Raw genomic sequence first — 24139 nt, forward strand, 5'->3', positions numbered from 1 at the left:
TTCTTTTTTCTTTTTTACCTTCACGTGACGATATGCTTTTAATGATTTGAAAGAGAGAGAGAGGGAAACATCAGTGCAAGAGAGAAACATTGACTGTTTGCCTCCTCATACACATCCTGATCGGGGATCAAACCCACAGCATTTTGGTGCACAGGATGAGGCTCCAACCAACTGAGCCACCCGGCCAGAGCTCTACCATTGCATTCGTAAAAATTGTATAAAGTGTGACTTTATTTGGCTGCCTCATCCCTTCGTGTTTTTTGGTTTCTGACTCCGTTATTTAAAGATCATGGTTCAGGTATGAAGCATATAAGCCACACATTTCTATTTAGGTAATTTTGGCAGTTAATATTGTTTTCTCACTTTGTGCATTATAATTTAGAATAGGGATGCCTCTCATTTTGATAAAAAATTTCTCCCCAAATATTTTTGAAAAATTTCTCCCCAAATATGTTTGAATAGTAAAAATATTATAATAATAGTGATTTGAAAGAGAGAAAGGAGAGAGGAGTGAACATTCATTAAGCACCTGTCTATGTGTCAGACTTGTATCTTACATGTATTATCTCTTTTAAGCTTCACAGCAGCCCTATGGCAGGACTTACCATTTCCTTTTTACAGATGTAGGAAATGAGGCTTAGTGACACTAAGCTACTGGGTCATGGTCACATGGCTAATTAATGCTAGAGGTAGATTTTGACTTCGGAGCACGGCCTTTTCATCACTGGAGTCAACTAAAACTACATAATCAAAGGAAGAAATTACATGAAGGCATAGTGACACATTCCAAAATGTCATAATTCATTCATTTATTCAACAGATGTGTCTTTGAAAGCTTGGTCTATGCACATCAGTATGCTAAGTGTTGCAGGTATCCTGGTGAGTCAGTTATTTTCTATGTGATTTATACTGTTGCGGTGCATACAAACTAGTGGGAGAAACATGGTAAATAATCACAGTCGTATATATTTAAAGACTGAGATGAATGCTTAAAGGAAAAACAACATAGTTTTAGGAGAGCCTATAAGAAGACATTCTGATTTAGGTGGGAGTTTAGAATTTTGAAGAAGTGCAACTTGACCTGAGATCTGAGAGGTAAGAGTCCATTAGTTACAGGATATCATAGGTGAAAAGCTTTCCTGACAGAGGAAATAGCATGTGCAAAGGCCCTAGACAGGAGGAACACAGTGTGTTCAAAAACTGAAAGGAGGGCACTGTGGTCAAGTGAAGCCAGGGAGGAGAGAGAGGCTTGAGAGAGGCTTGTTTGTGTTTGTCCTTGGAAGGGTTTGGGTTTTTAACCTAGCAGCAGGAAGCTAACAAAGGACTTTAAGTAGAGAATTAACAGTAACAGATTTGTAGAGGTTACTCCGGTGGCAATGTGGAGAGCAAACTGGAGGAGGGGGTATGCCAGTTTAAAAGAATATCCAGTGAATCACAGAAAACTATGGTACAGAGGTCAGAGGGTGGACCCTGGGTCAGGCCTCTGTTTAAGGTCTAACCCAGCTCTTAGTTCAAGGCCATCTGCTAGCTATGCACCTTTTTTCTTTTTTTCTTTTTCTTTCTTTTTTTTTTCTTTTTCTTTTTCTTTTTTCTTTTTGTCTCAGGCTCTGTTTATATAAAATAGAGACAATAATATAGACCCCACCCCAAAAAGAAGTTGTGGGAGGTTTAAATGAAAAAAATAATAGCAGTAATCAATCATCCCCATTTATAGAGGAGCCTTAAAAAAGTGAAGTAAAGCTTTTCATCATCATTATTTATTTGGGTGTTGCAGAGTGTGAGTGAGGGAAATAGGAGATAAAGGCAAAGTAAAGGTCTGAAGGAAGAGAACGCTTCCAAAACAAAACATGCAAATGAACAGGAAAACCTACTGTAAAGTCTTAAAGAGGCCAGATATTGGGAAAACCTGGTTGAAAGGACACAGGGTCCAGCAGCCATAGGAGGCCTGGCTTCAGTTTACTCACCTAGTTTCTCCTCCAGGAGAAAGGAGGTCTAGGGATAAAATGGTTTGTTTTCCTTCCTTCATCTCCTAAGGGACTGGATTAGACCAGGCTGCTTTTTGGCCTCGTACACATAATAGGATTCCAGGGCCACTTTTGTCCCAAACAAATCATCGGTCAAAAATCTCATTTGCTGTGTGATATCAGAAACTGCTTTAGTAATGAGACAAAAAACATAATCCCATAATTAAACATAAAAAAATTAAAAGTACTTACTTGTAATACTATTTTTGTTTAGCATAGGGGAGTTTCAAACTGGCCTACCTCAGATTACAGCAATGGAGGTGGGCACTTTGTATCAGACATGCACAAATGGGAGGGGGGCAGGGGGATGAGGAGGTGGGGAGAGAAATGCATGAGGAGTGATAACGTTTTGATACTCAATTTTCTTCAGGATTTTGTGTGTTTACCTTCAAATGAGTGAGGAGAAACAGAAGCTGGTCTTGGACTGTTTTTGTTATGTATGCAAATTACGTAGTTCACCTTCCTGTAATTTTGTTATATATGCAAATTACGTAGTTCACCTTCCTGTCAGACCACAGCAGGGTCTGACACAAATAATGCCCCTTTTTAATTACAAAATATTTTAGCACAAAATCATAAGCATGTCATTCTGTAACATAACATCACACTCAAGCACAGCATATGACATTTTAGGTGAAATGTTCAAGTTAAAACTAAATTATTACATCCCAATTATTACCCTACCAACCACACTCAAGCGGGTGTCACTTCTGCAGGACCCTGTATATTTAACATGACAGATTTAGTACAATTTATTATTCCACTTTAAAAAAATATTTATTGAGTATCTACTATGAGTTAGCCACTGTGGTAGGTGATGGAGTGATAGCAATAAGCGCAAGAGACATTCATAGAGGTTCTACTCTTACATTAATTTGTTCCCAGAAATTTTATATTTACTTAAGTCATTATTTAAGGAACATTTGTTAAATGAAGAATACACTACTTTAAGATAGCACATTAAGGCAAGAATGGACATTTTGGACTTGATTATGACCATTTCTATCGAGGCTCTCTTCTCCAGATTAAAGAAAAATCCTTAAATATTTAAGAACAGCACATTATATCAATATAAAGCAATATGGTAATTGATAATATGCCATTCTGTATGTCAAGCCAGAAGCAACTGAGCCTGATGCATTTTTTTTTACCTTATAGCAGCCTTTGCTGAGATTTCATTTGAATTGCAGTTGAGTGTAATTGATGTTCCATTTACTGAAACCATCACCTTTGTCTGTCTCAGGGCCGGCTGGATTCTCTAACGGAAGTGGATGACTCAGGACAGCTAACTATCAAATGCTCTCAAAATTACTTGTCTCTGGATTGTGGTATTACGGCATTTGAACTGTCTGACTACAGTCCAAGTGAGGATTTGCTCGGTGGCCTGGGTGACATGACATCTGGCCCGGTCAAAACCAAACCCTTTGACTCTTGGAGCTACAGTGAGATGGAAAAGGAGTTCCCTGAGCTCATCCGAAGTGTTGGGTTACTTACGGTGGCTACTGACCCCATCCCTTCCCACTGCAGTGAAGTATCCCTTTCAGCAGGTGATGAAGGTGGATGTGAGGAAAACAGTGCTTCTGCAGTCGAGGAGAAACCAGGCTTAGTGCAGGGGACATCTTCTTCAGTGGAAGCTCTGACAAATGCTGCCCCACCCTCTTCTGAGACTGCAAAGCAGGAATCCAATCCCTCCTCCCAACTTGGAGCAAAGAACCAACAGCCTCCTCCTTGTGAAAATGCAACCCCCAAGCGATCCATCAGAGATTGCTTTAATTACAACGAGGACTCTCCCACGCAACCCACATTGCCAAAAAGAGGGCTTTTCCTTAAAGAAGAAAAATTTAAGCAAAATCTGAAAGGCGCTGATGGAAAGAAGCAGATGGTAGATCTCAAGCCTGAGATGAGCAGAAGCACCCCTTCTCTGGTGGATCCGCCCGACAGATCCAAGCTCTGCCTAGTGTTACAGTCTTCCTACCCCAGCAGCCCTTCTGCTTCCAGCCAGTCCTACGAGTGTTTGCACAAGATGGGGGATGAGTATCTTGAAAACACAGTCAAAGGTCACCTTAAAGAAATCTCCTCCAGCCTGGGAAGGCTTAACGACTGCCATAATGAGAAACCTCGACTTAAAAAGCCACATAAGACCCCAGAAGAGGTGCCTCCATGCCAAACACCTAAAGGGGGAACCGATTCAGGCAAGCAAACAGAAAACACAAGGAGTTCCGTGGTGCCAAATGGAACTCCTTCTTGTACTTCCAAGGCCACGGAGAGGCCAGGAACAGATTCTGCTTCCACATCCTCACTTGAGCTGTGCGATCAAAGAAGCTGGAATACCAAACTACCAGTGCAGTCAGCAACATCCAGTTCACCACCTTTTACTCACAGCAGCAAATCCCCTGTTGGCTCAGACAACGTCATATCTCCAGAACCCTGTCTTTCAAAACACAAAAGCAAAAAATGTTACTCCTCTTCCCCAAGCCACATCACAAAGAATGGCCGGGTTATGGAGGCCTGGTATGGCTCTGACGAATACCTGGCACTGCCCTCTCACCTTAAGCAGACAGAAGTATTAGCTTTGAAGTTGGAAAACTTAACAAAGCTTCTGCCTCAGAAACCCAGAAGAGAAACCATTCAGAATATAGATGACTGGGAACTGTCTGAAATGAATTCAGATTCCGAGATGTATCCAACATACCACATAAAGAAGAAACATACAAGGCTGGGCAGGGTGTCTCCAAGCTCATCCAGTGACATAGCCTCTTCCCTGGGGGAGAGCATTGAATCTGGGCCCCTGAGTGACATTCCTTCGGATGAGGAGCTGGGTATGCCTCTCTCTGGCATGAAAAAATACGCTGATGAGAAGTCCGAGAGAGCTTCATCTTCTGAGAAAAAGGAAAGCCGTTCTGTCACAAAATCGGCTTTAATTCAGAAACTTATGCAAGATATTCAACACCAAGACAACTATGAAGCCATATGGGAAAAAATAGAGGTAAGCTGGTCTAATTAAGCTGAATGATTTCTTTTTTTTTATTTTTTAAAAATATTTTATTGTTTATGCTATTACAGTTGTCCAATTTTTCCCCCCTTTGTCCCTCTCCACTTGCCTCCTCCACTCACCCCCCCACTTCTATAGTCAATGGTAAGATTTCTTATCTTACCTGCTTTTTGGTAAAAAATGCTGGGAAAAGTTCAACTCACTCCCACCCGTTATGAAATGCACTGCTACTTTTGTAAACATACTGATTCCCTACAGAAAGAAAAGAAAAAGGCACAGTGATCACGGCGTTGTGACGGAGAGTGTTCATTAGGAACTGCCCTTGCCAGTGCTTCAGCTTAGGTACCCCTTCATAGTATAGAGTTCTTGTTGGCATTGCTCAGACCTAACGTGGCTCTTAAGGGACGGTGGACCCCCTTGGGTGGAGTACAAAATAAAGTAGGACAGTAGCTGTGCACGCACCACTATGTCAGGAATATGAGAATAGAATATTCCAGTTACCCTCCGTGCTTTTCGATTTGTTTGTTCTAACCATAGAATAGCTTCCATACCTCTAATATTAACTTCCTGTAGAGATAAACCAGATGGTTCTAATTTTTGGGAAACTTTGTTTTCTTCAGTCTTCCTCGTCTTTGAGGCCTCTGGTTAATAACCATGCTACCTATACTTTGTACCATCTATGGGCTCTGAGATGAAGAGTTGAAACTTTGGATAAATCTGTACTTTTAGAATGAATTATTAGATGTGGTGAAATCTTTAAGGACAGACATCAAAATTCTCAGGACTGAGCTTCATAGTATAGGATGTGATTTAAGACACTGGATAAAGTATATTGTAGTCCCCCCATTATCCATTGGGATATGTTACAAGACGCCCAGTGGATATATGAAACTGCAGATAGTACCAAACCTATATACTATATATTTCCTATACGTATTGTACATATGATAAAATTGAACTTATAAGTTAGGAACAGTAAGATATTAACAACAATAACTAATAATAAAATAGAACAATCATAACAGTATTCTGTACTAAGAGTTATGTGAATGTGGTCTCTCTCAGAATATCTTATTGCAACCATCACTAACTTTCAGTAAATGACTTAGTGTCACTCATTTTGGGGAATCCCTTGCAAATGTGTTGGTATATGCTCAATGCTTTCTGGTGCAACCCATTGTTGCCAGTTGGAACATGTTTTCTGTTCATGTCACCCACCCACAAATTTCATGTTTTTTCCATCTTAACTAAATACTTATTATGCCCTGGAGTAATAACTTCTGCAGTTTGAGGTATGGCAGCAAAAATAGCATGGATTTCTTTTTCTTCTTCACAATCTCATGAATAGAAGATCTGTTCTTACTGTAGATTTTAGTAAACCAGCATCTGATTTTTTCTCCTCTTATTATTAAGTAGAGATCTTTCCTCTTTTTACCCAAAGAAAGAACTTTAGGGCTCCTCTTTGGCATATCTGAATTGCCAGCATCACTCCTCTGGGCTTCAGGGCCATTATTAAGTAAAATGGGGGTTACTTGAACACAAACACTGTGGTACCGTGCAAGTCAATTTGATAACCCACATGGCTACTAAGTGACTGACGGGCGAGCAGTGTATCACAGTGTGGCTACGCAGGACAAAGGGAGGATTCACATCCTGGGCATGATGGAGTGAGATTTCATCACACTACTCAGAATAATGTGTGACTTAAAACTTATGAATTGTTTATTTCTGAAATTTTCCATTTAATATTTTTGGACAATAATTGCAGATAATGGAAACCATGGGAAGCGAAACCGTGGGTAAGGGGGGACTATTTGTAGTACATGTGGACAGAATAATGAAGAAAGAAAAGAAATAAGAAAGTGTAAGAAGTGTAGAAAGAAAATGAAGTTACATAAAGAAGAGGGGAAAGTTAATGGCAATATACAAAAATAATAACATGTATTAATAATTGTTTTCACGAAGCATTTAGTTTTCAAATCCTCACAATAACCCTAATATATATATATATATACCATCTGACAGATGGGGAGACTGAAGCTGAGAGGTCAGGCAGTCTGCTCTAGAATGCATGCTATTAATTAAGTGCTCCCATGTCTCTGCATAAGGAAATGATCGATATGGACTGCATATATATGTACTGTAGTATTGTAGAGAAGAAATAATATCTGCGGAGTGGGGAAGTTCTTGTGAAATCTTAAGCCTTCAGTAGGGCTTTAAAGGATATGCTAGAATTTAGACAAAGAAAAGGAAGGTGGGCATTTCAGGTAGGAGAAGAATAAACTGAAATGCAGAGGTAGGATGTGGGAATAAGAATGATAATAGGGTACATGGAATGCTGTCCTGACTGGAAGGTCTGTGATCTGAAAACTGCGAAAGTTTCCATATGTTTAATAGACCCAGCTGCCTCAAGGCCCCGATGGCCATACTGAAGCAATTAGAATTTGTTCCCTGGGTGGGCATCCATGGCAACTCCTTGGAGAGGCACTTCTTGGATCTGCGTCAAAAGCTTTTATGCTATATTCTGCTTAAGTCCTGGATGGAAGGAATTTTTCAGATGAAGCTAAGGCAGAACATAGTTAGGAAACTTGCTGAAGGCCTCACAGCTGGTAAGTGCAGAAGGCCACTTCTCTTCCTCTCTAGCACTCTCACTGTGGTCCTAGCCACCAACCATCCTCTCCGGCCCCGATACTGATGTGGTCTCCTAACTGGCCTCTCTGCTTCCATCCTGCTCCCACTGCAGTCTGTCCTCAACACAGCAGCCACAGTGATCCTTTTAAAGCACAGATCAGATCATGTCACCTTGCACTGGCTTCCATCACATTCAGAGGTCCCATGTGGACTGGCTCCCTGATTTCCCCTCTCAGCTCATTTCTAACTGCTCTTCCCATTACTTCACTCCATTCCCGCTGGCCTCTAAAAGCTCATCTCAGCCTTTAGGATCTTTGTCACTTTGCATTCCCACTTCACCGTAAGTAATCACTGTTGTTTTTTGTTATGTTCTTTAAGAAGTTCTTTACACATATACAAGCACATGCAAACATTTATTGAGCAATGTTTTAAAATCTGGGAAATAAGTTGTAACCTATCCTTCTCTGTAAATAAAAATGCCTCAGTTAACTCTTGAGTTCTTTTCAAGTCTCTCAGTTGGGGTTGAGCGCTTGTTCAAATACAGCTGCTTTCCTCGGGATCTCTGTGTAGATAAAGTAATGGAGCATCTCGGGTCTGGGTGCTCAGCTTCCATGGGAGCTTCTCAAGACCTCAAAATTAAAAGCGAAAAACTAAATCAAGCCATTGAACTAGACTCATTTGTTCTGATACAAAGTCAAAGAATACATAGAACTACCATTTGACCCAGAAATTCTACTTCTGGGTATTTGTCTGAAGAAACCCAAAACACTAATTTGCAAGGATACGTGCGCTCCTATGTTCATTGCAGCATAATTTATAATAGCCAAGATGTCCATTGATAGATGAATGGATAAAGATGATGTGGTACATACACACAATAGAATATTACTGAGCAGTAAAAAGAATGTAATCTTACCATTTGTGACAATACAAATTGACCCAGAGAGTATGATGTTAAGTGAAATAAATCAGAGAAAAACTAATACCATATGATTTTACATACATGTGGAATATAAAGAACAAAATAAATAGAGAAAACAGAAAACCCATGAGAATATTTTGATGGTTGTCAGATTCGGGGGAGTTGGGGGCTGGGTGGAAGAAGTGAAGGAATTAAGATGTACAAATTGCCAGTTATAAAAGCAGTCATGGGGATGTAAAGTATAGGAAATACAGTCAATAATATTATAATAACTATTAATGGTGTCAGATGGGTGCTAGACTTACTGGAATGATCACTTCATAAGTTATATAAATGTCTAATCACTATGTTGTAAACCTGACACTAATGTAGTATGTAAACTGTAATTGAAAAATAAAATAAATTATTAAAAAAATAAATAAAAAAAGGAGGGAAGAACATATTTGGAGCAGATGGAATCAAACAGAATGATGAAAAATTAGTGTGATATCTGGATATATGTCGTATAAATAACAAGGGTTGGCAAACTATAAGTTATGGGCCAAATCTGGCCCAAATGCCTAATTTTTAAAATGATGTTTTATTGAAACACAGCTGTGCTCATCATCTGTGGCTGCTTTTGTGCTACAATGACAGAGTTGAGTGGTTGTGATAGAGACCAATGACTTGCATACCCAAAATATTTACTACCTGGTCATTTACAGAACCCCCCACCCCCCACAAAAATTGCTCACTCCACTCTGGAGTCAAGAGGAAGGAAGAGAAATTATTTCTGATCATCAGCTACTGTATGTCAGGTTCTGACGTAGGTTCTTTCATTTAATTTTCATGACAACCCTATGGAAAACTTGTTTTATAGATGATGAATCTGAGGCCTCAGCACTCATGACTCGACCAAGGCCGCACTGCTGCTCAGTGGGAGAACTGGGATTTCATCTGGGATATCAGAACTGACTTGGTTTTCTCCTAGAGACATAGCCAAATGCCAGGGACTTTAGACAATAATCCCATATGTAGATAAAAATCTATTTAGAAACCCTGCAAACCACTGCTAGATTAGTAGGTGAGTAGTGCAACTTCTTCCTCATGACCTGAATAGAAACAAGCTGCCTGGTAAGTAGCCACTTGTCTGAGGTGGGTAATTATTGTTGTCAGGTTGAGAGCTATATGATTCCTAATGGGGACTTGCAGAACGCAGTGCAGTGTGGTGTCACCTCAGTGAAGCATTTCAAGAGATCTTTCCTTTGAGATATAGTGTAAGTTTCATTTCTCATATCACGGGCTTCCTGCTCACACCAAGTTCTGAAAACATCCTGCAAGACATGACTCTTTTGGTTTTGACTTATTGGTACCAAGCTGATGGATGCATGACATCGCTGATCCCCTTTTTCCCCCAGTAATATAAATCTCTTTAAATGCCAGATTATGGCATTTTAACCTATAGTTCAATGACTCAGCTGTTGTTAGCATTTTATCTCAGAGACATCTGTAACCTGACTTTAAAAACTTGTGGAGAAAGCTAAGGATGTCCTTGCACTTAAGAAATTTCAGATTCAGTGCAGCAAATTTTTAACTAATTGCTTGCTCTTTGTAACGAGGCTGTATAAAGTGGCATTCAAGTCTGCGGTGACAGCACAAGGCAGCCACCACTGCTACTGCCCAGAAGTGGAGCTGGGAAGTGGTTGATAATACCAGGAAAACATGAGTGCAGAAGTGTAGACCTGGGATTACCTTGTCACTGATTTCTGTATTTCTTTTTCCAAGAGGTAACATGGTCCAGACAGGACCCGTCCTGTCTTTTACCCTCATGTTGACCTCATATTGACACTCGATGATACCACGCTGATGGTGGAAGTCATTAGATATTGTGATGTCCTGAGTTCTCTTTTCCTTTTTTTCATTTTGGATAATAAAAAAACCAACCACCTAACATAAAATTTGTCATTTCAACCATTTTTAAGCATGTCGTTTAGTAGCGTTAACTATATTTACATCAATGTGAAACAGAGCTCCAGAACTTTTTCATCTCACAAAGCTGAAACTCTCTACCCATTAAACAACTGCCCTTTCCCCCTCTTCACAAGCCCCTGGTACCATTCTACCTTCTGTTTCTATGATTTTGACTACTTTATATGCCTCAGATAAGTAGAATCATAAGCTATATTTGTCTTTTTGTGACGGCTTATTTCACTTAGCGTAATGTTCTCAAGGTTTATCCATGTTTTAGTACATGGCAAGATTTCCTTTTTCTTTAAGGTTGAATAATATTCCACCATATGTATATACCGAATTTTGTTTATCCACTTATCTGTGCATGATCATTTGGCTTGTTTCCCTTCTTGGCTATTGTAAATATTGCTACTATGAACATGGATGTGCAAATACCTCTTCAAGAACTTGTTTTCAATTCTTTTGGGTATTTACTCCGAAATTGGATTGCTGGATCATATGGTACTTTTATTTTTAATTTTTTGAGGACTCTCCATACTGATTTCCATAGTAGTGCTTCCATTTTACAATCCCTACAAGAGTGTACAAGAGTTCTAATTTCTCCACATCCTTACCAATATTTGTTATTTTTTTTAATAACAGCCATCATAATGGGTGATATCTCATTATAGTTTTGATTTGAATGGCACTGGTAATTAGTGATTAGTGATGCTGAGCATCTTTTCATATGCTTATTGGCCATTTGTGTATCATCTTTGGAGAAACGTCTATTCAAGTCCTTTGCCCATTTTAAAATTGGGTTATTTGAGTGCTTGTTGTTGAGTTGAAGGAGTCCTTTATATATTCTGTACATTAACTCCTTATTACACATGTGATTTGCAATTATTTTCTTCCATCCCACAGGTTACCTTGTCACTCTGTTTATTGGGTCCTTTGATGCACAAATTTTAAGTGTCATTTGTCACTTTTGACATCTAGTGTCATTTGTCTATTTTTGCTTCTGGTGTCATCCAAAAAAATCATTGCCATGTCCTATGTCATGAAGTTTTGCTCTGTGTTCTAGGAGTTTTACAGTTTTAGGTCTTAGGTTTAGGTTTTTAAATTCTCTTTTATTTTATCTTAGTGTGATTACCTCTTATGTTTTAAAGGTCTCACTCCAGGCTTTCTTGTAGGATAGGATGCAGCTTCAAGCCTAGAGCTAAATCATCTTCTGTAATTTGTCTCTTAAAAAAAATAGAAAAACACTGGTTATTCTTTACTTGATTTGTGATTTGAATAAATCCCATTGAAACACAACTGTATCTTTCTTTTCTTTTACATATTTTGTTTATTTATTTTTATTATATTTTATTGATTATGTTATTACAGTTGTCCTGATTTTTTCCTCCTTTGCCCCCGTCCACTCAGCAACCCCCACTCCCTCAGGCAATCAATCCCCTTATCCTTGTTCATGTCCATGAGTCATGCATGTTAGTTCTTTGGCTACTCCATTTCCTATGCTGTACTTTACATCCCCATGGCTATTCTGTAACCACCTATTTGTACTTCTTAATCACCTCATCTCTCCCATTCTCCCATTATCTCTAACATTTGGCATTTTAATTATGATGTGTCTTGGAGTGGGCATCCAAAATGGATGGAGTGGGCCATCGATTTTGTTTGGTACTCTGTGCTTCTTATACTTGCATGTCTATTTCCTTCAACAAATTATGGAAGTTTTCTTTCGTTATTTTTTCAAAAAGATTTCCAATTTCTTGCTCTTTCTCTCCTCTTTCTGCCACCCCTTGAAACAAACATTTGAACGTTTGAAGTTGTCCCAGAGGCTGCTTACACTATCCTTGTTTTTCTGGGTTCTCATTTCTTCTTGTTCTGATTAGTTGTTTTTTGATTCCTTATGTTCCAAATTGTTGATTTGATTCTCGGCTTCATCCGCTCTACTTTTCTTTCCCTGGGAATTGTTCTTTATTTCAATTAGTGTGTTCTTTGTTTCAGACTGGAATTTTTTTATGCTGTTAAGGTCCTCACTAAGTTCCTTGGGCATCTTTATAACCAGTATTTTGACCTCAGCATCTGATACATTACTTACCTCCATTTCTTTGAACTCTTTATCTGGAGTTTCAATCTTTCATTTTGCCTCACTGTTTTGGCAGCCTCCCTGTGTTTGTTTCTATGTATTATGTAGTGCTGCTTTGATTCCCTGTCTTGGTAGTGTGGCCTAATGTAGTAGATGTCCTTGTAGGGTCTAGTGGCACAGCCTCCCCATCACCTAAGCTGGGTACTTGAGGTATATCCTTCATGGGGGCTGAGTACACCCTCCTCTTGTAGTTGAGCCTTCGTTGCTGTTGACAGATCAATGGGAGGGATTTACTCAGGCCAGTTAGCTGCAAGGATTGGCTTTGACCACTTACCCTCTACCCTCTCTGGAGGATCAGCCATGCAGGGGCAGGTTGGTGGTGTTCCCATGTGGTCTGTAGTTGTCCACTGGGTGCACAGGCTTTTTGGTTTCCCAGGTGGTGCTGGCCAACGTCAGCCTCCTCTTGTGTTCTGCCTGGTATCACCCTGCATGAGCTATAAAACAATCTGAGACAGCTGCTATTTATGCTGCACTCAGAGATTTCCAGGTAAAGTCTAGCCGTGAATCTAAGCTGCTAGTTCCAGGCCTGGGGCTCACTGAGGTTGCTGCTTATTGTTTGAGAGGATTTAAGAATTTGTGAAGCTGGAGCCAAGACCATTCCTGTGGAAAAGCAGAATGGGTGGGCCTGTAAACTGGGTGGAACAGAGTCTCAGGGGATTCCAAGGCAGGTCAAACAGTGTTAGCAAGGTTGATGGAATGATAGATAGGGCACCAGTCTGCTGGCTCTGTGTGTGGGGTGTGGGGAGGGACCCAGAAAAGGGACAATGGCCTCTGCTCGCTTTGATGCCTTGCACCTCAGCCTCCCCCTGCACCTCAAATCTCCACCCTGTTGCTGGAGCCCAGAGGAATTGAGTCTGAGTAGGTGAGTCTGTGTGCAGTTTCTTTAAGAGAAACTGCTTGGGAATTCAGAAGTTTCTTCCACAGACTCAATCCCTGCTTGTTTTTCAGCCAGAAGTTGTGAGGATTTTTCTTCCTGGCACTGGAACCCTGGATTGAGGCACCTGGTGTGGGGCTGGGACTCCTCGCTCCTGAGATGTCCCTCCTAAATTTTTATCCACCACATGTGTGTGTGGGACCTGCCCATTCTGTGTCTTTGACTGTCCTACTTGTCTAAATGGATGTGGTTTCTTTAATTCCGTAGTTGTCAGACTTCCATTCAACTCAATTTCTATTCATTCTAAAAGATGGTTATTCTATATCATAGTTGTAATTTTGTCGTGGCTATGCAAAGAGGTGAACCATGTCTGCATACACTGTCATCTTGAAAGGAAGTCCTGTATCTTTTGTTATTCACCCCAAAGTAACTTACAATTAAGGTCCACTATTAATTCAATTCTCACCTGCCTTTGATACTTCTATCAACTGTGTGCGTCTTCTTAGTGTTGGTGGAGTGGTAGTCTGCTTCTTGATGTCGATAATGATCTTTTAAGAGCATCTTATCAGAGAGGAAGCATTTTAAAGTTCCTAGATTCCACTGTTCTCAGTGGCATTTTATTTTGCATGTGCCTTTTCCTTACGCTAGCCTTTTCTTTCACAGTTGTTAGTCTTCCTCTTGTCTCTGAATTCTCTCTCTTTTTTTGCATTTTCCTCTCCTTTTTCTTTACTTTTCTTTACGATGATATAGATCACTCTATTTCCTTTTTAAAATTTCCTCCCCCAAGAGTATATTTCACTTTCTCCTTCTAATGCTGTTCCTAGAGAGTCTCAGATTCCAAATATGAGAACACTGTGAGTTGGCTCTCCATCGCCATTCAAGCTTGAACAATTGATCTCTTAGTGCATTCTTAGTCTTAGAAATATGTATTCAGAGAGTTGAGGAATTGTTTAGATGGAAGAATAAAGAAACAAGAATTTAGTTTAAATATATAGGAAAAAACAGATTCTGAGAGAATTGGGCAGGCTTAATTTTTACGTAAAAATGAAAGATTTAGAGCCCTGAATGATCACACATTGAACATGAGTTGATAGTTCAGATGATTATTCATTAAGAGATATAATAGCAGAATGCTATAGAAACTCTGAATACTCTATTTATACTACGCACAACCTATAACTTAAGAGAGATGACAACATAATTCTAGCCTCTGTGCTTACTAAAGAATATTCGATAAGTGCCAAGTGGAAAGTCATACGGTGGGAGAACAAAGGAAGAAGGACAATAACAAAAGTAGCTCCACCAAGCATCACAGAAGGGGGTCCGGTCCATTTGAGGTGGGCCTTTCAGGAGAGTTTAGATAGCAGACATGTAGAGGTGGAATGTTAGTGACAGAAGCTTTGGCATAAGCCAAGGTTGAGGGCAAGAATATTTAAAGGGTATTTGGGAAATAACAAAGAGAAATGCTGGGTATTTTGTAGTATAGGCTAAACCTCTATAAACAAAGAAATCTCAAAATGCAGTAAGATAGACTTGTTCTCTCAATTAACAAGAAGTATGGGAGGTGCTGGAGGACCCACAAGATGATAATTGGTGAAGCAAGTTGTCATGTTGGGGAAAGTCCACATTGGGGGGAAAAAGAAAAGCAACTGTGGACAATATGTAGGAGCTGAGAATGGCCCCCAGATGACAGCCAGCAAGAAACGGAAGCCCCTAGTCCAAGAGTTGCAAGGAAATAATTTCTGCCAACAACCTAAGTGAGCTTAAAAGCAGACCCCTCCTTAGTTGAACCTCTGATGGGAACCCAGTCCTGGACAACCTCTTCATGGAACCCTTGTGAGACCCTAAGTAGGAGACCCAGTTAAGCTGCTCATGAACTAATGATCCACAGAGACTAGGATATAATAAATGTATATTGTTTTATGTCCCCCCCTCAAAAAAAGAAGTAAGTAGACAGCCCAGGGAAGATAGAGGCCATTTAGGGATCCAGGTACCTTCTCCCTGTTGCTTTTACATTACTGTAGCTCACCAATACTGCGTCTTTGTTCCAGCTCACTGAAAGAGGGAAGTGGAGAGCACCCAGCTTTCTCCTTAAAGATGTGACTTGGAAGTTGCCCACATCACCTCTGTTCATATCCCATTGGCCCAGACTGTCATATGGCAAAGGAATTTGGGAAATGAGCCTCTAGCCTCTGAATATTGGAAGGGAGATGTCTCTTAAACCCACTGCTATCAGAATGGAGTTTGTTGACGGGAAGGGGAATATAAAGTTAGAAAGAAACAATAGGGCCAAAATATGATGGACTTGAATTTCTAGTGTTTGTGTAGCACAGACACAAAATAAATAACTAATAAATGCATGAACAAATGAGTGCGTGAATGAAATGTGATCATTCCATTTGAACTTTGTCCCCTAGACTAGGAGTTACAAACTAAAATGACTCGAAGAGGGTCAGACAGGTAATGTAAATGAGTTATACAGCCAAATGTAAGTGGCGAGTGATAGGGACTGCACCACTGGAAAGTCAGCGCCATGTGCAAAGGGCAGCCACTAGCCCTGGCTGGGTGCCTCAGTTGGTTGGAACATCATCCCCTACAGCAAAGGGTTGCAGGTTCAATCCTCAGGTCAGGGCATATACCTAGGTTGTGGGTTTGATGCCCTGTCAGGGCATGTATGGGAGGCAACCAATGGATGTTTCTCACATTGATGTTTCTCTCAAATCAATAAAATATATCCTTGAGTAAGGATTAAAAAAATTAAAATAAATCAAGGGTAGCCACTGTTCAGCCCCTAGGGATGGTTGCATGGAATGTGGGTCCTATGTGGCAAGATCTTGCAATTTTAAAAAAAGAGGTAGGAGAGCTTGATTTTATGTTACATATCCCAATTTTTAAATATTTGGTCTGAACAACTTTAAAACAGGCCAAATAAAACACATCTGTAACGGAGATTTGGCCTTCAAGTCACTACATTGCAATCTTTGTGAACATGAGAAACTACTTACATTTTTGGCTCAGAGAGGAGCTGCTGGTTTAAAGAAGGTTAATCTGGCGGTGGTATGCGGGATACTCCCCCAGCTTAGCAGTTTTTAATTGTGGCTGCACATTATAATCACTGGGGAGCTTTGAAAAAAAATCCCAACCTCAGGCTCCACCCCAGACCAATTAAGTCAGACTCTGGAGATGTGGGTATTTTATAAAGCGTTTAAAGCAATTCTGATGTGCTGTCAAGGTTGGGAGCTAATGCTCTAAGGCTGATTTTGAAGGTCGCTGCTCATGTGGCAAAAGGGCCTGCACTGTGGTTTTGGAAGTGGACTGAGGAAAGAGGAAAGAGACAAAGGTGGAAGATGGTATAAAGGACAAATCCATAAAAATTTGTGGTTTTTTTAAAATCAAAGGGTGAAAGAAAAGAGTTGAGATTTCTAGCTGAGATTTGGGGGCAGGGAGATGTAAGGAATTTAATATATGGTTCCCAGGGACATGAAATTAAGATACACAGTAAATGAATGGGAGAAAAATAAATGCTCTCTTACATGCAACTGCTGTGGCCAAATCCAAGTTGAGAATTCTAAAGTCCCATGACATTAAAATAAAAAAATAATTAGGCTACACAATTCTTTTAAAGAACAACATTTTGTGTATATTTTATTTGTTGCAATCCAGGAAAGACCTGTGAATTAATATTGCTAATAGATTTGTTGAGACAGGATGGCGAAGTCACTGCTCAGGGTTGAGGGAGAAGAACCATAGGAATTCAGAGCAAAGTCCCTTCTCGGTTAACACACTAGCAACGTCCTGTGTCAGTTTGATTTCCACGAGCCTTAGCTGGGTCTGGAGGCTTTATCGATGATGATTTACCACCACCTTGAGGCTGTATCCGGTCACTGCAGCTGGTTATCAGCTTCTGAAATACTGGGTTGGCCAAAAAGTCTGCTACATTTTTTTCATAAAGCAAAAGACACATTTTCCATTTTGACCATTAACTTCATTGATTTGGATATTTTGAGCATGTCGGCTGTCTCCCTCTATTGGCTTCTAGTGGGTAGAGGCCAGGGGTGCTGCTAAATATCTTCCAACGCGTAAGACAGCCCCACAGCAAAGAATTATTTGGCCAAAATGTCAATAGTGCCAAGAAATTTCGTAAACCATTTTTGACACGTTCCATCAGTCACAGGATCTTGTCCACACACTACACATCTGTGTGTGTGTGTGTGTGTGTGTGTGTGTGTGTGTTTCAGTGGCATTTTTACCTTTCTTGAAATAATGAAAGATAATATGCTGAAAATGTTGTGTATTTTCTTCCATCTTCAATATCAAAATGGTTGCACAAAAATTCACCAAAATGTTAAGTTTTTTTAATGCACACTGACTGATATGATAGTTGTCACAATAGAATCTAACAAAATTGTTTTGAATGAAATTAAAGACAACTAAGTATTGCTAAAGCCATCATACAGAAAAAAACATGATGGACTTTTTGGCCAACTCAATATATAGGGAAGGTGCAGTTTTTTGTACACATTTTCAAACATTAAGATGAAAATAGTTGTTTATTTTCTTGGTATGGAAAGGCTATATGATTAAGTAATATTTTGTTGTATCAAGATGCTGATAGTGCCTAACCACATTTGACAGTAAATATTTCTGTAACAAAAATCAAGAGGAGTGAACTCAGAATTTAATTTTCAAATTCAACTAAAATAATTAATAGGATATTAGTGAATTCTTCTTTATATTTAAGTCTAAAGTAATGACTGTGCATTAGTGGTAGGATATTTTGGAAAGACGGCAATTAAGAAAACAAAACAAAACCTTAACATTTATTACCCACTTGTAACATGTTATGCAAGATGCTAAAAGGTGTATTCATTTAACACATTATCACATTTAATTATCAAGAAAAATAATCCTCTTTGATGTGGACACTCTTACTGTATCCCCATTTTACCACTGAGGAGAAAGATACATAGGGAAGTTAGTAATTTACTCAAGAATACAGGACACGAAGATGGGAACTTTGGGCTTAATTCACAACTCCCCATTTTTTAGTTATGAAAACTTGAATAAGTCACTAAAAGGTTACTGTTTAAATCTCCCAGTCTTTATTTTATTTTTTTATTTTTTAAAGATTTTATTTATTTATTTTTAGAGAGGGGAAAGGAGGGAGAAAGTGAGGGAGAGAATCATTAATGTGTGGTTGTCTCTTGTGCACCCCCTACTGGGGACCTGGCCTGCAACCCAGGCATGTGCCCTGGACTGAGAATCAAATTGGCAATCCTTTGGTTTGCAGTCCAGCACTCAATCCCCTGAGCAACACCAGCCGGGGTGTAAATCTCCCAGTCTTTAAATAGAGTGTTAATTATGTTTGTCATGCCGATGCACAGATTATTGTAGGAAATTACAAAGAACAAAGGCTTGTTTTAAACTCCAAAACTACATAAATACTAATCTTTTTTGACTTTCTATGAATCCAGGGTATTAGTATCATTACTGTTACTTTTTCTATGATTCCAGGGTATTAGCAACAACAATAGTGGAAAGAACTAGAATAAGAATCTTAAATCTGCCTCTATGTAACACTGTGACCTTGGTAATTTAACTTCCTCAGCCTCAGTTTTTAGAAATAAACATTAATAAAGAAACTGAATGGACCCTGGCTGGTGTTGCTCAGTGGACTGAGTGCCGGCCTGCGAACCAAAGGGTTGCCAATTTGATTCCCAGTCCAGGGCACAAGCCTGGGGTGTGGGCCAGGCCCCCAGTAGGGAGCGCACAAGAGGCAACCACACACTGATGTTTCTTTCCCTCTTCCCTTCCCATCTCTCAAAAAATGATATGCATTTTAAAAATATTTTTAAAATAAAAAAATAAAATCTTAAAACAAAAAGAAACTGAACAGGATGACCTCTAAGATACTCCTCAGTTCTGAAATTTTATGAGAGACTGACTAGGAGGCATATCTAAGAGAGGAGACATTTTTCTACAAAATATCCACTAGAATATGTCACTTCACTATGGTTGGCTTTCTCTTCTGTGGAATTCAGGGTGAATTCCTTTGAGAAGATCCTAATGGTGAGTGAGTGTGAGGCTGTGACATTAATGAGCCTGGAGGTATGAAAGTATTCACGCTGCTTTGCTAGCAGTGTAATGTGAGGAGAACCAGACATCCTAGAGGGGTTTGTAGCCTGGTTAGAGTTTGTAAGATGCCAAGAGACTAGGGATAATGGTGGCAATAAACAAGTGAGTAACCAAGTAAGAATTATATGTGGAATAGCTCAAATTTATGGCAAATAAGGTCCGCTAAAGGAAGCAGATTGGAAACATTCACATTGGCAGATTTGCCATTGTCATGTCTTAACAATACCCATCAGCATCACTGTTTGTGCTCTGTTCAGATAACAGGGGGGGAATCATTCCACGAGCATGGGTTCCGTGTCATGGTCACTTGTGTTGTCAGACCATGTCTGAGGCTGTGGGTCTCACCATATAAAGACCATTGGCCAGGAGTTTGCATGGCGAAGAAGTAACTCTACCCAGGAAAGGTGCTGCCTGTAATTGAGGCCCAGGTTATCTTTTAGATTGATGAGGTCCCATGCCTTACTTTTAAGGAATCCAATGGCTTCATCATCTGCCTTCCTTATTTATCTAGGAATAAGGAAGTTGTTATTTTCTTTTCAATGCTTTTAAGATAATCAAACTGGAAAGTTATCACTTATAGATAGTACTCTGATATACCTGGATTTGCCCATAAACTATTTAGCACTACTTGCATGAGAAAGGTGTGTACGAGGGAGAGAGAGAGGAGAAAGAAGGGGAGAGAGTGAGAGCAAGAGTGAGAGCGAGAGTGAGAGAGGGAGGTATATGTCACAACTGGCAATCTAGTACGCTTGCTTTTTCTTCCTACCTGACCCCATTACCTAATAAAAATAAAGCTAATACTTTAAATTCATAAAATGTTTTCTTTTATTTATTTTTTTGTAGCATAGAAAAGACTACTTGTGCTCTTCCAAAGTAAAGTTTCGTTAAAATGCCTTTTTCCTGCTCCTATGTTCACTGCATTTTTGGTTTTATATTGTTTGATGCATGCCATTGTATTTAGGAGGCTACAGCTGACCCTTGAACAATACAAGTTTGAACTGCATGAGTACACTTATATGCAGATTTTTTCTTTTTTCTTTTTCTTTTTATGTTCCATGTGTATTTGAGAAAAACATGTATTCTGTTCAAGCAAGACATGGTGTATACTATAAATGTCAAGATAAGATTTTTTTCTATAAACATACAGTTGGCCTTCTGTATCTGCGGATTCAACAAACTGTGGATTGAAAACAGTACTTTTGATCTGTGGTTGGGCATCTGTGGATGCGGAGGGCCAACTTAAATTATATGTGGATTTTTTTACTGCGTGGAGGTCAGCACCCCTAACCCTCACATTGTTCAAGGGTCAACTGCATTGACCAGAATCTCCTTAATGGGATACACGGCCCATGAAAAATCATATTGTGCCCACTCCTCTCTTCAGACACTTTTATGTAAGGGAAAAAAGACTGGAAAGAACTCCAAGACTAACCTTTTCAAGGTACCGAAAATATGAATGTTCAGAAAAGCAGTAGATGGAGCTCTATGGCAAAGGAAAAGGTGTATTTGATAGGAAGAGATTTTTGGAGACACTAATGGGTGTCTAATTTGTGGGCCTGGGTGGCGGTGGAGCATGGAGGCTCAGAACGCAGGCCCTCAGGCCACACTGCTAAAGTGCTAGTGCCCCCTTTACCACTTGTCACCTATGTTATCTCGAGCAAGTGACGTGACCTCTTTGTGCCCCAGTTTCCTCCCCTGCAAAATAGGATTAAAAGTTTATTCTCCATATGGAATTGTTGTGATGATTAAATGTGATAGTATATGTAACGAGTTTAGAGTATTATCTGACATGTAGTAAGCATTTATTAAATGTCAGCTCCTGTGGTTGTTACTATTACAAATGCCCACAATGTGGGAGAATACTGCTAATATGGGAGCAGAGAGGTTAGACCATGCAGCTCCTTCTATATAGTAAAGATGACTCTGGCATTTTGGAATTAAATGCTACCACCCGGTTTTCTCCTTCCATCTTCAGCCGCTTGGCCACTATGAAGCTTCAGCCTCTTTCATGTCTCACAATAGTTGAAATCACCTCTCCCCTTTCATGGGGCCTGTTGATGGTTGCCCTACATTTCTGCACCCCTCTTCTCTGCGAGGCTGCAGGTCTCCTGCCTTGACAGATGATTCTCATGCTGTATTAGAGATAATTCTCCTCTAATTGGCCCAATAATTTTAGTTAATGCACTTCTCTGACAGCTTAGGAAGTTTATGTAAGGGAATTTATGCTATAAATATCTGTTCAAACAAGTACAAGCAACCTTCTAATTTATAATATTGTCACACAACAACCTTATAAATAATATGTAATTACTTATTTATAATTTTTATTTACATATATTATCTTTATAATTATGTACTTATAAATAATAATCCCACGGCACTCTTTAACCAGAGGGAAGGTCATTACAGTGTATTCTGGAAAATGAAAGGAAGGGCCTCCAATAGGTTTAGAATTGTCCCTCAATTCTAAGGCTAAAGATGGAAAAATGTAAAACATGGGCTAGAAAGTCAGCAATAGGTTGGGATAATTTTCTGGGAGAGGAGCATGCAGCTGATTTGCATACTGGTAAAAGAATGCCAGTCTTTTCATTATTTTTTAAAACATAGTTTTTAAAAAAATAATAATATGTGATATGTTAAGATTCAATAGATTAGTATTGTTATATATAAATAAATTAACAAATAAAAGGAGTGTTAACACTAAAAGCTTGAGAACCACTGATCTATATTAATTACCACACATGTCACACTTTGATGATTATCACTGTGCTCTGAACTCTATAAGAAGACAATTTAAGTTGTTTATGTGTGAGTTCCAGGCCTTAACACAATGTCTGATGTGTAGCAAGCTCTCAATAAATAATTATGAATAAAAATCTAATACACATGTGTGCATGTGTGCACACATGGAGTTTGAGCACAAAAGGCAATTTAATCTTAAGCTTGCCTAGTGCTACTCAATCTAGGTAGTATATATAATTAGCTAAACCAATAGTACTCTTAAATTTTATGTTACTCTTAAAAACTCTAATTCTTGTTTTTGAATTCTAGAAATTTTGCCCAAAGGATGTCTCAGAATACTTTGAAGTGAACAATTAAAACTTTCTACTTGGGGACAAAAACCTGAGATCTTTTGGCTCACTGCCTATTGGTTTTGTGTTATTTATGAAGTACTTAATCTTCCTGAGCCTCAGTTTCCTCATCTGTAAAGTGGGAGACACTGAATCAGATGGTATCTAAGGGCCTCTTGAAGACTCAGCCTGTGCTTCTAATGTGCATGGGAACTCTTCTCTTTTGCAGGTGCATGTGTTTTGGTAATACTATTTCCTGTCTTCTTGGTTCTAATGATAGCAGAGCAGCTGAGTTGTTGTTATACTTTACTGACTCGCTGCCCCGAAGTTCTCCGGTAGAAAGTTGGCTATTTTATTGCTCATTCAGCATGATAAACTCTCCACATGGAATTCCATTTTTTCCCTAAAAATACTAACTTCATTAATACTAAAGAACTATATGGTCCCTAGAGAAAATTTAGAATGTTTAGGAAAACAACTCAACAATCACAGGTGATCATTTGAACAACCTTAGCATTGAACAAACAATCCCATCTAACCACATGCATTTTTGTTTCATACATTTGATTTACAAGGAGGTCTTACTTAATAGGAAAGTATTTAGATCTAAACACAAGAATATAACATTTTCAGCTCTGCACTTCAGTGTTGAAAAGTTGGGGTTATGGGCATGTTGGGAAATGTTGTTTATGAAAAGTGACTGCTCTCCACAACAAAGTTGGGAGAAACTTTGCACTGTAGAAAAAAGGAGAAGGAATAGGCAGGGAGAGAGAAGAGGAGAGAAAGGGAGGGGAGCAAGAGTAGGGAGAGAGGAATGGAGAATGAGAAGGAGAGGTCAGCAGAAGAGGAAAAAGAAGAAAAAGGCAACATAACAGTAATCAAGAAGGAGAGAAGAAAGGAAGACTGAAAAGAGAGAGCACAGAATGTGGGGAGAATTGTCTAAAACAGATGTCTGCGATGGGAATGGTTGAAGTTGGGTGGCAAAGAGTGAGTAACAGTGGATGTTACTAGCTTTTGTTTTCCTCTCTGTGAAGCTCTTGGGAGTAAGTCTGGTTAAAAAGGTGGTATTGTATAGTAGTTCAGAGCTTGGACTCTCAAACAAATTTACTTAATATCTATTTAATGGCTTTATGACCTTTAATGAATTACATAACTCCTCTATGCTTCAGCCTCTTTATCTGTACAATAGGGAAATTAGTGGAGATTAAATGACTACTTAAGTTATTAGAAAAAATAACTAGGAGATAAATAGTCAGTACCCAAATATTAAGAATTGTTATTTATAATACTGGATGTGAAAAATCTACAATTAAGCCATTAAACTATCATAATCCTAAATTCTAAGGTATGAGCCTCTCAGATACTCATTTGGGATTTAGAGGCGGGTAAAGATGATCTCATTGCAA

General features: G+C 39.2%; 1 protein-coding gene across 2 annotated transcripts in view; it reads left to right on the top strand.

The window, feature by feature from the left end:
- The window catches only part of AKAP6 (A-kinase anchoring protein 6), a 464313-nt gene that overhangs the window by 194479 nt on the left and 245695 nt on the right, over positions 1 to 24139 (top strand). For both annotated transcript variants that reach the window (XM_054577924.1, XM_054577925.1), the window contains one exon: positions 3268 to 5010. In XM_054577924.1, the coding sequence (XP_054433899.1) occupies positions 3268 to 5010 (1743 nt within the window). The remainder of the gene's footprint in view (positions 1 to 3267; positions 5011 to 24139) is intronic.

The sequence above is a fragment of the Pteronotus mesoamericanus genome, unplaced genomic scaffold (assembly GCF_021234165.1).
Source record: "Pteronotus mesoamericanus isolate MK-2021 breed Mesoamerican mustached bat unplaced genomic scaffold, CSHL_Meso_final contig_46, whole genome shotgun sequence".
NCBI lineage: Eukaryota > Metazoa > Chordata > Mammalia > Chiroptera > Mormoopidae > Pteronotus > Pteronotus mesoamericanus.